This window comes from Microcaecilia unicolor, chromosome 3 (assembly GCF_901765095.1).
Source record: "Microcaecilia unicolor chromosome 3, aMicUni1.1, whole genome shotgun sequence".
NCBI lineage: Eukaryota > Metazoa > Chordata > Amphibia > Gymnophiona > Siphonopidae > Microcaecilia > Microcaecilia unicolor.
The window spans coordinates 255,034,366-255,048,330 of NC_044033.1; the positions used below are offsets into that span (position 1 = coordinate 255,034,366).

The 13,965-nt window shown below is 44.9% G+C and overlaps 2 protein-coding genes across 2 annotated transcripts in view; one reads left to right on the top strand and one right to left on the bottom strand.

Annotated features, from left to right (window-relative positions):
* The window catches only part of DKKL1 (dickkopf like acrosomal protein 1), a 99,431-nt gene that overhangs the window by 25,794 nt on the left and 59,672 nt on the right, over nt 1-13,965 (bottom strand). The window lies entirely within an intron of this gene.
* LOC115466601 (myosin-binding protein C, fast-type-like) overlaps nt 10,693-13,965 on the top strand; it is a 30,861-nt gene continuing 27,588 nt past the window's right edge. Inside the window, 1 exon segment of the mRNA XM_030197947.1 lies at nt 10,693-10,755. Within this exon segment, the coding sequence (XP_030053807.1) occupies nt 10,728-10,755 (28 nt within the window). The 5' untranslated portion in view covers nt 10,693-10,727.

Consider the following 13,965-nt stretch of genomic DNA (forward strand, 5'->3'; position numbering starts at 1 on the left):
AGTAGATTGGTGAGGCAAGATTTCCCTTCACTAAATCCATGTTGACTTTGTCTCATTAATCCATGCTTTTGAATATGCTCTGTAATTTTGTTCTTAATAATAGTCTGTACCATTTTGCCCGGCACCGACGTCAAACTCACCGGTCTGTAATTTCCTGGATCTCCTCTGGAACCTTTTTTAAAAATCGGCGTTACATTGGCCACCCTCCAGTCTTCCGGTACCACACTCGATTTTAAGGATAAATTACATATTTCCAACAATAGCTCTGCAAGCTCATTTTTCAGTTCTATCAGTACTCTGGGATGAATACCATCCGGTCCAGGAGATTTGCTACTCTTCAGTTTGTAGAACTGCCCCAGTACATCCTCCAGGTTTACAAAGAATTCATTAAGTTTCTCCGACTCATCAGCTTCGAATACCATTTCTGGCACCGGTATCACTCCCAAATCTTCCTTGGTGAAGACCGAAGCAAAGAATTCATTTAATCTCTCCGCTACGGCTTTGTCTTCCCTGATCGCCCCTTTTACTCCTCAGTCATCTAGCGGTCCAACCGATTCTTTTGCCGGCTTCCTGCTTTTAATATACCTAAAAAAAATTTACTATGTGTTTTTGCCTCCAACGCAATCTTCTTTTCGAAGTCCCTCTTAGCCTTCCTTATCAGCGCTTTGCATTTGACTTGACATTTCTTATGCCTTTTCAGTCGGTTCCTTCTTCCATTTTCTGAAGGATTTTCTTTTAGCTCTAATAGCTTCCTTCACCTCACTTTTTAACCACGCCGGCTGTCGTTTGGTCTTCCGTCCCCCTTTTTTAATATGCGGAATATATTTGGCCTGGGTTTCCAGGATGGTGTTTTTGAACAGCATCCACGCCTGATGTAAATTTTTGACCCTCGCAGTCGCTCCTCTAAGTTTTCTTTTCACTGTTCTTCTCATTTTATCATAGTCTCCTTTTTTAAAGTTAAATGCTAACGTATTTGATTTCCTATGTATACTTACTTCAAAGCTAATATCAAATCTGATCATATTATGATCACTGTTATCAAGCGGCCCCAGCACCATTACCTCCCGCACCAGATCATGCACTCCACTAAGGACTAGGTCTAGAAGTTTTGCTTCTCTCGTCGGTTCCTGTACCAGCTGCTCCATAAAGCTGTCCTTGATTTCATCAAGGAATTTTACCTCCCTAGCGTGTCCCGATGTTACATTTACCCAGTCAATATTGGGGTAATTGAAATCACCCATTATTATTGTGTTCCCCAGTTTGTTAGCCTCCCTAATTTCCTTTAACATTTCTGCATCCGTCTGTTCATCCTGGCCAGGCGGACGGTAGTACACTCCTATCACTGTCCTTTTCCCCTTTACACATGGAATTTCAATCCACAGTGATTCCAAGATGTGTTTTGTTTCCTGCAGAATTTTCAATCTATTTGATTCAAGGCTCTTGTTAATATACAATGCTACCCCTCCACCAATTCACTCCACCCTATCACTGCTTGCTTTTCCCTCTCTCTCTCTCTTTTTATTCCCCCTTAATACTAAACTGGCGTTCACTTACCAGAGAAATGTCCTCTTCTCTCGGAACCTCTCAGGTTTCTGCACTTGGGGTGCAGAAATCTAAAACAGAGATACCAAATAGGAGGGGAGAGATTAGTAAGCTCGACTCAGGACAGAGACCTTGGGATGTTGGTGTCGGAGGATCTGAAGGTGAAGAAACAATGTGACAAGGTGACGGCCGTGGCCAGAAGGATGCTAGGCTGCGTAGAGAGAAGGAAGAAGAAGAGAGCAGAAGAAAGGAGGTGTTGATGCCCCTCTTGAGTCCCCACTTGGAGTATTGTGTTCAGTTTTGGAGGCCGTATCTTGCTAAAGATGTAAAAAGATTGGAAGTGGTGCAAAGAAAAGCTACAAAAGTGGCATGGGATTTGCGTTGCAAACCGTACAAGAGACTTGCTGACCTGAACATGTGTACCTAGGAGGAAAGGAGAAACAGGGGTGATATGATACAGACGTTCAAATATTTGAAAGGTATTAATCCACATACAAATCTCTTCCAGAGACTGGAAGGTGATAGAACTAGAGGACATGAATTGAGGCTGAAGGGGGGGGCAGACTCAGGACTAATGTCAGGAAGTATTTTTTCACAGACAGGGTAGTGGATATGTGGAATGCCCTCCCGCGGGAGGTGGTGGAGATAAAAATGGTAATGGAATTCAAACCTGCGGTGGATAAGCATTAAAAAGGGCAGTGGTTCACCCTCTGCTGAAGAAAAACAACCTTGACCAGGACAAACTTGAAAGTCACAGGCCAGTATCCAACATCCCATTTCTAGGGAAACTCATAGAACAAACAGTCTGTGTTCATCTTAATGAATGGCTAGATCCATGTCAATCTGGATTCAGATCTGGTTATGGAACAGAAACGGTCCTCGTTTCCCTGCTATATGATCTTCACAGAAACCGAGACAAGGGATTTGCCTCAATGTTAGTACTGCTAGATTTCTCAGCAGCTTTTGACACTGTGGATCATGATATCTTGCTAGCACGACTGACAGAAACAGGTATCAATGGAACAGTTCTTGCCTGGTTCAGATCCTATCTATCAGACAGGCAACAATCCATAATGATTGGCAGCAACTCATCACCACCATGGACACTGACCTGCACGGTACCACAAGGATCAATACTGTCACCTCTTCTGTTCAATTTCTACCTCAAATCACTAGCTCAGCTGATTCGGTCAATGGACACTCAGTTCTACATCTATGCGGATGATGTGCAGCTACTCATACCCATTGAACCTGACCTACCTACAACCTTGAATAAACTGATCACTTGTCTAACATCAATTCAAGAATGGGCTAAACACAACAAGCTTTGCCTGAACCCAAGTAAAACCGAGCTTCTCTGGGTCCCTAACACAAGTGGATACATACCTGACATCAAAATCCCTTTTGGGAAGTATGAACTCCCCCTCAAATCACAAGTAAGGAACCTTGGAATACAGTTAGATTCAACACTTACTCTGATTCCCCAAATCCAAGCAACCTTCAAGAGCTGCTTCTACTATTTGCGACATCGAGAAGGTAAATCTTATCCCAGTTGTGCATGCCACGGTAACATCAAGACTGGATTACTGCAATGCACTATACAATGGTCTGACTACAAAGGGCCTGCACCAGCTCCAGTTGATTCAGAATGCAGCAGCAAGACTCATAGAAGGTTGCAAGCGACGTGACCACATCACACCATCTTTGCAAAAACTTCATTGGCTACCAGTACAATACAGGGCTAAATTTAAAACTCTATGTCTGATCTTCAAGGCCCTGAAAGGAAATGGCTCCGAGTATCTGAAGAATAGGATGATCCTCCACACACCACCAAGGACACTAAGGTCCTCCCAAGGACTTTCACTAACTACACCCTCTCCAAAACACATTACACGATGTGATACCCGCAAGCGAGCCTTCTCCGGAGTAGCCCCCACACTCTGGAATGCATTGCCTGAAAGGCTCCACTTAACACAAGACTACCTCTACTTCAGTAAGCAGGTGAAAGCTTGGCTCTTCAACCAAGCCTTTAACAGAAGAAGTAACTAACTTGTTAGTCTCACTCACACACACAAGGATTGACTCGGGCTGCACATACTGAAGTGGGACATGTTTATCCACTCCTACCCTAGCTGAGATGATATTTAACCATCTCTCTGACCTCATGTGCAACTTTCTTCAAAACAGTCACCTTACTTTCAAATTCTTCCTACTTTCTTACTCATCTATATGTTACAACTTTGCCTTACCCTTCACTACCAATTATAATGTTCTATTACATATTGTGTTGTCATTGCAAGTAGTATACCATGCCATACTTTGTATTGTTGTTCGAATATTTTTACTGCTCTAATTGCCTCCCGCTCATATTTGATCTATTCTTCCTGTACACAGCCTTGAGCGAATTCCTTCAAAAAGGCGGTAAATAAATCCTAATAAATAAATAAAATAAACACAAAGGATTCCTGTTTAGAAGGAATGGCTCTATGGAATCTTAGCAGAGATTGGGTGGTGGCAACACTAGTAATTGGGAAGCAAAACCGGTGCTGGGCAGACTTCTATGGTCTATGCCCTGATCATGACTGAATAGATATGGATGGTATGGAGTGTAAATTTTAAGGGGCTTCAACGTTAGCTTCAGAATTTAGTACAAGAACAGTGTTGGGCAGACTTCTACAGTCTGTGCCCTGAGAATGGCATGGACAAATCAAACTCAGGTATACATATAAAGTATCACGTACCATGTAAAATGAGTTTATCTTGTTGGGCTGACTGGATGGACTGTATCAGGGGCGTAGCTACGGGCGGGCCTGGGTGGGCCCAGGCCCACCCAATTCCAGCCCAGGCCCGCCCAGCACCAGCTCCCATTGCCGGCCACTGCTGCTTTTCCTGATGAGCAGCAGGGCCGGCGCTACAAAAAGAAGAAGCGCTCAGCTGACTGAGCTGAGCGCCAACGCGTTGCTAAGGACAAGAAAAAATGTTTTTAAAAAAATGCGGCACCGCAGGCAGCCTCGAAGCATTGGCTGCTGGCTCTGTGCAGGCTCCTCCCATCTCTTACATCACTGCCCCTGTAGCGAAGCAGGGGCAGTGACGTAAGAGACGGAAGGAGCCTGCAGAGCCAGCAGCCAATGCTTCGAGGCTGCCTGCAGTGCCGCGTTTTTTTAAAAACATTTTTTCTCGTCGGGTTAGCGATGCGTTGGCGCTCAGCTCAGTCAGCTGAGCGCTTCTTCTTTTTGTAGCGCCGGCCCTGCTGCTCATCAGGAAAAGCAGCAGTGGCCGGCAATGGGAGCTGGGGCTGGTGGGCCTGAATGTGGGAGAGGGAAAATGGATGGCAGGATGGGGAGAAAGAGGAAAAATGGAAGGATGGGGAGAGAAAGAGGGAAAATGGAAGGATGGGGAGAGAAAGAGAGGAAAACAGATGGGAGGATGGCAGAGAAAGAGGGAAAATGGAAGGATGGGGAGAGAAAGAGGGAAAATGGAAGGATGGGGAGAGAAAGAGGGAAAATGGAAGGATGGGGAGAGAAAGAGGGAAAACAGATGGGAGGATGGCAGAGAAAGAGGGAAAATGGAAGGATGGGGAGAGAAAGAGGGAAAACAGATGGGAGGATGGCAGAGAAAGAGGGAAAATGGAAGGATAGGGAGAGAAAGAGGGAAAACAGATGGCAGGATGGGGAGAAAGAGGGAAAATGGAAGGATGGGGAGAGAAAGAGGGAAAATGGAAGGATGGGGAGAGAAAGAGGGAAAACAGATGGGAGGATGGCAGAGAAAGAGGGAAAATGGAAGGATGTGGAGAGAAAGAGGGAAAACAGATGGGAGGATGGCAGAGAAAGAGGGAAAACGGAGGATGGGGAGAGAAAGAGGGAAAATAGATGGCAGAGAAAGAGGGGAGATGGATGAAAGGATGCAGAGAAAAAGGGGAGAGTGGAAGGATGTGGAGAGAGAAGGGACACTGAACAGAAAAGGGTAGAGAGATAGACACTGGTTAGAAGGAGGGAGAGAGACATTAGATGGAAGGATCAGGAGAGAGGGTAGATGGGTGGAAGGATGGGGAGAGAAAGAGGGAAGACGCTGGATGGAAGGGTAGGGAGAAAGAGGTGACACTGGATGGAAGGATGCAGAAAGAAAGAGGGGAGACTATTGGAAGGATGGGGAGAGAGAGAGGGGAGACACTGGAAGGATGGGGAGAGAAAGAGGAGAGCTGCTGCATGGAAAGGGGGAATAGTGAAAGATTGGAGAATAAGAGGAAGGGGCATGGGGAGAACAAGGGTGAGAAAAAGATGAAAAGCCATAAGTAGATGAAGGAAATTAAAGAATGGATAGTAAGAATGAATTAAATCTGGACAGAGAGAGAGGCAGAAAAATATTGAAGAAAGCAAAGAAAAAGGAGTGAAAAATGACAAATGGCCAGGAAACCCTGGCAGAAGAGTCAAGCGAAAACGAAGGAAAGCAGAATCTAGAGACTGGGAGCAACACAATGAGAAAAAGTAAATGGCCATACAACAAAGGTAAAGAAAATAATTTTATTTTTAATTTAGGATAAAGTAATATGGTGTTAATAAAGTTTCAGAGACCAATACTTCCTTCCTTAGGTCAGGCGAGGATACCGTAACAGCATTATACTGACCTGAGGCAGGAGGTTTTGGCCTCTGAAAGCTCACTGAAAAGGGTGTTAGGCTATTAAATAAATTGTCTGAAATCGGATGCACTGAAAAGCAGCACTTTACCCTGTGTGACAAATGCATCTGAGTGTGACTACATTTTGCTGGGGGGGGGGGGGGGTAAAGAGAGAATTTTGTGCCCACCCACTTTGGGTTCAGGCCCACCCAAAATTGGCAGTCTGGCTACGCCACTGGACTGTACAGGCCTTTATCTGCCATCATTTACTATGTTACTATGCCAGGTACTTGTGACCTGAATTGGCCACTGCTGGAAGAAGGATAATGTATGGCTATTCTTATGAGGAATAGGAGATTCCACCCCACCCCCCTTACAAAAATAATGATCTCTCACCTTGCAGTACTCCGAACTCCTGGTTCAGACGTGTTAAGGAAGAGATCAGCCTCATCCACTGCTTCACTTTACCTCCATTCTGATCTTGTCCACAAGAGGACAGCACTGAATAGGTCTGATGTTAATACCGTGCTTCCTAGAACAATTGCGCCCTCTTGTGGTCAAAGATAATCATAGCGGAATGAAAAAGTAAACGAAATGAACTAACTAGAGGAAAACTCGTATATGGGGAAGGAAATTTCAACCTTTAATATTGGCTTGGCTATAACCAAATTCAGCACCCAACACCTGGCCCACAGAGGTTTCTTTTATCGATCATTCAACAATAACCTTGCACAAATCCTAGCACAAGGTAGAAGCGGCAGCAGAGAGCTCAGAGATCCAGACAGTTTTTGGGTGACACAATAGTGGGGAAGAGGCATGAAGGGGTTAAACAGAATAGCCCAACAGGTCCATTTGTAGCCATTGGGTTCAAAGTTATTCAATGTTATTGCATTTTATTTAAGAAAACTTGGCATACCATGAAACTACGCAAAGTGCCCCTAGGTGGTTAGAGAATAAAATATATCCTAAAACATATCATATAGATTCACTTTTCCTATCCTGCAAACTTTTGGCTGACCACAGACTGTAGGTGGGAACCCCGAATGGTCTCAAGAAAACCGGCCACAAAAAGGTTGACTGCACTGCCGTAGGGTAAAAAGGAAAACAAAACAAAAAAAGCCTCCACGCTCAAAACCAAGGATGAAGAGAAACTAGCTGCTTGCTATCCCACCAGTGACCACAGGAGGACGGCACTTCTATAAGAATCAGTGCTGCCCTCCGGTGACCATTAATGAGCAGGAGCAACTCAAACAAAAATCACCCTTAACTCACATCCTCAACACCCCACTGCCAGTGACCAAACATAAACGCTGCAAATCAGAATTGCATGGCCGCGAATTAGGGAGGGCAAATCAGTTTCCTTATCGTTCCTCTAGTTGTAGTACCTCAAAAAGCCACCAGATGGCAGCACGGCTCCACGGATCACCGACACTGTTCAGTGCTGCCTCCCTGTGGCAGTTTGTAAATGGCAATTCGCATTTATCTCCTGGCAGGGGCCCCTGAAACCCCTAAATTTCAAGGTTGCCTGTACATATCAGGGGGTGTGGGGCGGGGATGGGGGTCAATAACTCAGGTACAGAGGCTACCTCCCAATTCCATCTGCTTACCCTGGGGTGTCAGATGGGAGATTCTTTAACTTATGGCAACAGGTGCAAAGCCCTTCTATTCTAAATATACAGCCTAAGAAATTTTAGCTGCAGTTTAAGCACTCTGCAGGGCCATTGCCCCGTCTGCACTATGCCATTAAACGATGGATACTGAGTAAAGAGAAGCCCTTCCTGATAACACAGTCCTGGGCTAGCACTGGATAGCACAGGAAGGTCTGGTGTGTGTGTCTTTAAACATGATATTCTTTGTGTGTTCCCTACAGAGTGATAATGGGAATGCTAAGCTCAAGCAGTGTTTTTGTACTGATATAATCAATGACCAAAACTTGTGTGATAGCCACAGTTACATCATTGAGTTACATCAGAGTCAGTGTGTGACAGCTGCCCTAGATTGAGGTTCCCTGATAGGACATGGCCCCTATAGGTGATTTTGCTCCTGTAACTTAGCTGTACCAGCCAGGACACAAAGCCTTAGACTAGAGGCCAGCCAAAACTAAGATTGCCACCAAAAGTGTGTGAAGGCTTTTGGCCGAAACTGCAGCCAAAACTCATCACCTGGTTTTGGCAGAAATCAAAACCTCAAGTTTGGTTGTGTGAATGTGAACCAGTGAGGGCTGCTGGGGATTGTCAGAATCTGCAGTCTGCCTCTTTCTGCTAAACCCACAGTATCCAAGTCAGAATATAATAATTTAAATAATGAAAGACCATATTTTACCTCCAAGCAAAATAGCTTTTGCACACAGGGTGTTTTTACAGTAGCTGATTTTGCACCACACTCAGCATGACAGCTGACATCATTACTTCACAGACAGGCTAATTCCTAAGGAGCTGATCATCCCAAATTTACAAATTCCTGCTAAACTTTTCTATCAAAAGTATTTACAGTATTTGGGGCACTCGATTTACTATATACATTATTGTGCAAGATCCTAACTGCATTACTTGCAATCACAGTACAAAAAAAAGACTGCAAAGAGCAGCCCCCACCCCCTCGGACTACCTTACAATCCATGATGGTCTAGTGATGTAGTCAGGGCAGGAGCGATGCCCCAGTTGCAGCAGCCATTTTCAGAGCAGAGCTGGAATGGGCAGGATTGCTCCTGACCCACCTACACCCCCAGGGATTGTAAAATAGGCCCAAGGGTGGGGGTGGGTGGGAGACAAATGGGACAAAGCACAAATTTTCAGCTTCCACTTTAAACACATGGCCATTTTTGGCTGAAAAAAAAAAGTGTACAATGCACAAAGTACTCCAGTATTGATATTAAATTTCACAAACACCTTTATTGATGTTCATCCATTAATTACCAATCCATACACAAAGCACTCACGCAACTCACATTGAAATGTCTTACACACCATACTCTACAGGACAAACTTATCATATTGGTTTGCACCTTTACATAGGCTTTAGATACTAATCTTGTCTATACCATTGATCAATATTTATGCATTAGTCTATAATGTCCAACCAACTTGAAACGCGCTATTAAAATCAATCCTCTTAGGCTGTATAGCTGCCTCCAATCATCATAGGTCAGCTGTTTCCATTCCAAAGTTGTGACGTTTAATAGCGCGTTTCAAGTTGGTTGGACATTATAGACTCATGCATAAATATTGATCAATGGTATAGACAAGATTAGTATCTAAAGCCTATGTAAAGGTGCAAACCAATACGATAAGTTTGTCCTCTGGAGTATGGTGTGTAAGATATTTCAATGTGAGTTGCGTGAGTGCTTTGTGTATGGATTGGTAATTAATGGATGACCATCAATAAAGGTGTTTGTGAAATTTAATATCAATACTGGAGTACTTTGTGTATTGTATAATTAGCATTGGGGTACTCCCGTAATAAGGTGTTTCCCTCTATTTATATTTAGATTTGAAAAAAAAAAAGGCCAAAAATTAAAGTAACCTTTCAGCCAAAGCCGAAACTAGGCAGAAAAAGGATTTGGGGCTTCACCATATGAAACTGAAATTTGGTCTGCCTCTACCCCAGACCCCACTGGACAATCTGACCTCAGTCTCCCCTCAGAACTGGCAGGACCTGCAGAGCAGCACCATCCCAAATGTCACCCACCCACCCACCCACCAGACTTCTCTAAATGTGGCACAAAACTCTTTAAGCATCACTGGTTCCCAGTCAAAGACTTCTGTAAGTGTCCTTTCAGGCTCTCACTCAGTCAGTCACTTCCACAGGAAAGAACATATTCTGGTCTCTTTCTGTCATGCTTTTGCTCAGGTGAGACACCACGTTTTACTCCCAGAGCAGGCAGGGAGGTGGCAGATACCACGGAAAATAGATGGGATCACCCCCCTTACCCAACCAAACCTTGGATAGGACTAGACTCCCCTCGCACAGAGAGAGCCGGACGTGTACAAACATAAAATCAAAAGCATCAAAGAGTGACAGGGAGGGGAATGGAAAGGTGTACTGTAGCAGTGCCAAGGGAGGTGGTAATATCATGAAAAGGGGGGCCTGGCAGTGCCCAGGGAGGGGGGAGAGTTGGCAGTGCTGAGGTTTCCCTTCTAGACACCCTTCATCTGTGTTCATTGTCCATTTGACTAGATTGTAAGCTCCCCTGAGCAGGGACTCCTCGCCACACCCTGATTTTATGGGTGACAAGATTCCCATGCCTTGGCAGAGGAGGGAAGGGGTGGAAGGAAGAGTACCCTTTACTCTTGCCCTGCTGGAGAAGCATCTGTACCCAGCACATGCCTGGCAGCCCCTCTCTCCAATCCTTGCTCCTGCTAAAATTAAGACAGAGAGATGCTTCCTTCACCCCCTCCCCCCCCCCCCCCCCCATGTTTTAAGTAAGGTTATGGAAGAGCTCAGGAATGTGGCAGAGGGCCAGGGGTCAGGTGACTCTCTGGAGACCCACACACGTCTTTAAAGAGTCCCAGCCATTTCTGAAGAAGAGAGTGCATGCCAGCACCCGAGGAGCGAGGGTGACGCAGCCAGCCATGCCTGTTCCGGCGCCCAGCAAACCCGGTAGGTCTCATCTTGTAATATATAGAAAGGATGAATGTCTTCCCAGTGCATCTCATCAGGGGCTCCCCTTCAGTTCTGCATGGGAGTGTGTGGGAATATGTTACACAGCATCACTCGTCCCAACTAGCCCTCAGTTCTTGTATCAGCATTTCCTCTCTACCTGCCTTATTCTGTCCTGCAGGGGTATCCCTAGATTATGGAGACCTGTCACATCTCCTCAGGGGCTGCGGAGCTCTACAGGGGCAAATTTTAACCGAGGACATAGATATGCATGCTTGGTTCTCAGACATTATGCCAGAGACTGCTCCAAAATACCGAAAGCAAGGGGACTGAAAATACCAGAGATGCCAGTACAGTATAACCTATAGATCTCAGAGGGGACTGAAATTACCAGACACTGCAGCACAACATAGAGTGCACAGGGGACTGAAAATACCAGAGACCCCAGCATAATGCAACAAGCACAGGAGACTGAAAATACCAGAGACTTCAGCACAACAAAGAGAGCACAGGGCACTGAAAATACCAAAGACTGCAGCATAATGCAACAAGCACAGGGAACTGAAAATACCAGAGACCACAGGACAATACAGAGAGCACAGGGCACTGACAATACCAAAGGCTGCAGCATACAGGGAGATGTCATTCTGATGGAAACTGAGAACCCATGATACATCACATCATGCACTGTGGTAAAAACCAGGCATGGATCAGTCTATCTGACTGGAACACTTTATGAAATAGAAATACCACAAAACCCCACTTCTGCATTTTTTCTTCTATTTTTAATTCCACGTGGAACCTGCACAAAGATTTTCTATTTGCCCCCATATTGCTGCTTTAATTTTCAATCACTTTCCTTTACCTCCCCAACCCCAAATCAGGCTTTTTCCCCACATCACCCGGTTCCAGGAGGAGGGTTTTTTCGGCCAGTCCTGGTTTTGAACTCACATCCCAAAGCACTGTGGGATTTGTAGTCCCCGATTCTGCCCATTGAAATCAGTGCTGCAAGTCCCACAATACACTAGGATGGGGTATCAGAAACCTAGGATTGGCCTCAAATTTCCCTCCTGGAACAGGGTCACTTGGCAGGTCTGCCCCAGTGTATTGTGGGTAATAGACTCACTCTGATGATGTCACTGTGCTCAGGCATTTGTGTCTTTGTCAGTCTCTTGCTCTACCTTTCTACTCATGCTTTTTTTTGGGAGGGGGGAGTCTTGGATCTTTTTTACTGTGTCATCTTTATTATATAGTGTTTTGTATTTTTGTAGAATTATTATTTTCTTGTAATCCTTTCAATAATTGACTGAGTTAATATTCCACCTTGTATTACAACCTTATCATCACCTCATCCAGGTCACCCCAAAAAGGCTGATCCAGGCTTGGTTTGGCCCCCAGTGCTTGCTGGAGACTGTATTTTCCTACTTTCTTGAAGGGAAACCAAAAATGCAATGAGGCAAAATCAGGAGTGGATGAGCATTTCAAGACTGACCTGGATGGGAGGATGCTCATACCTGCCCTCTCCTTGTGACACTCGGTTCTGATGCATCTGATCTGCTCTCCCAGTATTTTCAGAATTCTTTTTCAGGACTTCAGCTCTTCCTCCCTAAAACCAGAGACGCCAAGTTCCCCAGTTCCAGGCTGGAGACGTTTTGGCCAATCCTAGTTTGAGACTTACATACCAAAGCAATCCCTGATCCTGCCCATTGAAATCAGTGCTGCAAATCCCATAATGCACCAGGATAGGGTGGTCAGAAATCCAGGACTGTCCCAAAATCTGCAGCCTGCAACTGGGTAATTTGGCATCTCTGTAAAACCATCTGGTCCTGTGGCTTTCCCTTACCCTCTATTTACATCTAGGCAGCGGTGCCTGCAGTGGCTCACCTTTCTGTCACAATAAATGCAAATCTCTGACTGGCTGCCGGGTCACCAGGATAGGACTGGGAAGCCGAGTGCTATCATTTCTTAACCTTTCTGTAGTGGTACAAGACGAACACAGTGCTGCACAGACACTTAATATAGAGACGGCCCCAGAGCTTATGCGCAGAATGATGGCAGCCTATGACGCTGGCAGGAAAGACAGAAACAATACAAAAAATCTCCCCAAAAATTTTTTTGGTGAAAAACCACTAATAAACAACAAAACCAAAGATACTGAACAATAGTACGCGCTAATAGTACTACATACACTCTATGAAGATGTTATTTCTTAATATTCTTTTTTTTTCTTTTTTCTTTACTAATAAAGAGAATCCTCAGGAGTCACCACTGTTTAAGGCAATATCATTAATTTTTGCCAAGTGGCATAGCACCTCTTCATAGGGCTATCTCTTGAATGTGAGTGTAAGTGCTATTGCAAACATACAAGAGTGCTAATATTCAATGTGCTCAAAAATAGGCAAAAAATAAACATAACTTATCTTAGATACATGCAAACTTATTTGTTTTTTCTTTTGTTATGGAGTCGCTCCTGAGGGTTCTCTTTATTAGTAAAGAAAAAATAGAATATTAAGAAATAACATCTTTATAGAGTGTATGTAGTACTATTAGCGCGTACTATTGTCCAGTGTCTTTGGTTTTGTAGTTTATTATTGGCAGGAAAGACAGAGCAGAGGGGCTCTGCATGTGGGACTGTGCACACCTGGATGGAAAAGGAGAGGAGCTGGTATATCAGAAAGAGAGAGCGTGAGAGAGCTGAGTATCAGAGAATCAGCTGTATATAGAGGGAGAGAGTTGTGTGCAAGAAAAGCTGTATATCAGAGAGAGATAGAGCTGTATAACAGAGAGAGAGAGAGGGCACTGTGTATCAGAGGAGCAGAGGTGTCTGAACTCAGCTTTTGTGTTGGTCTACACCATTGGATGGGTCATTAACGACCAAGGGGTTAGTGTGCCACCGCTAAAGCCAGGCTCCGGGCAGTTTGCCATCATGGGCAGATGTGGTCCAGACTCCGGGCAGTGCCATCTTGGGGCAGCTACGGTCCGAGTCCTGGGAAGTGAAAGCTATGTGGGCAGAAATTATGGGATGCCAGCATTTGAAGCAGAGCTGGACATAGATCTGGATTTTAGACCGCTTCATGACACCTGACTCTGTAAACAGCACTAATGACCTGAACCTGCCAAGATCAGTTATGGGACAGACAAGACTCGAGCAGATGCTTTAAAGCAACCTTCGTTCCAGCTCCGAGTGCCCACCATCCAGTTCCTCACCCT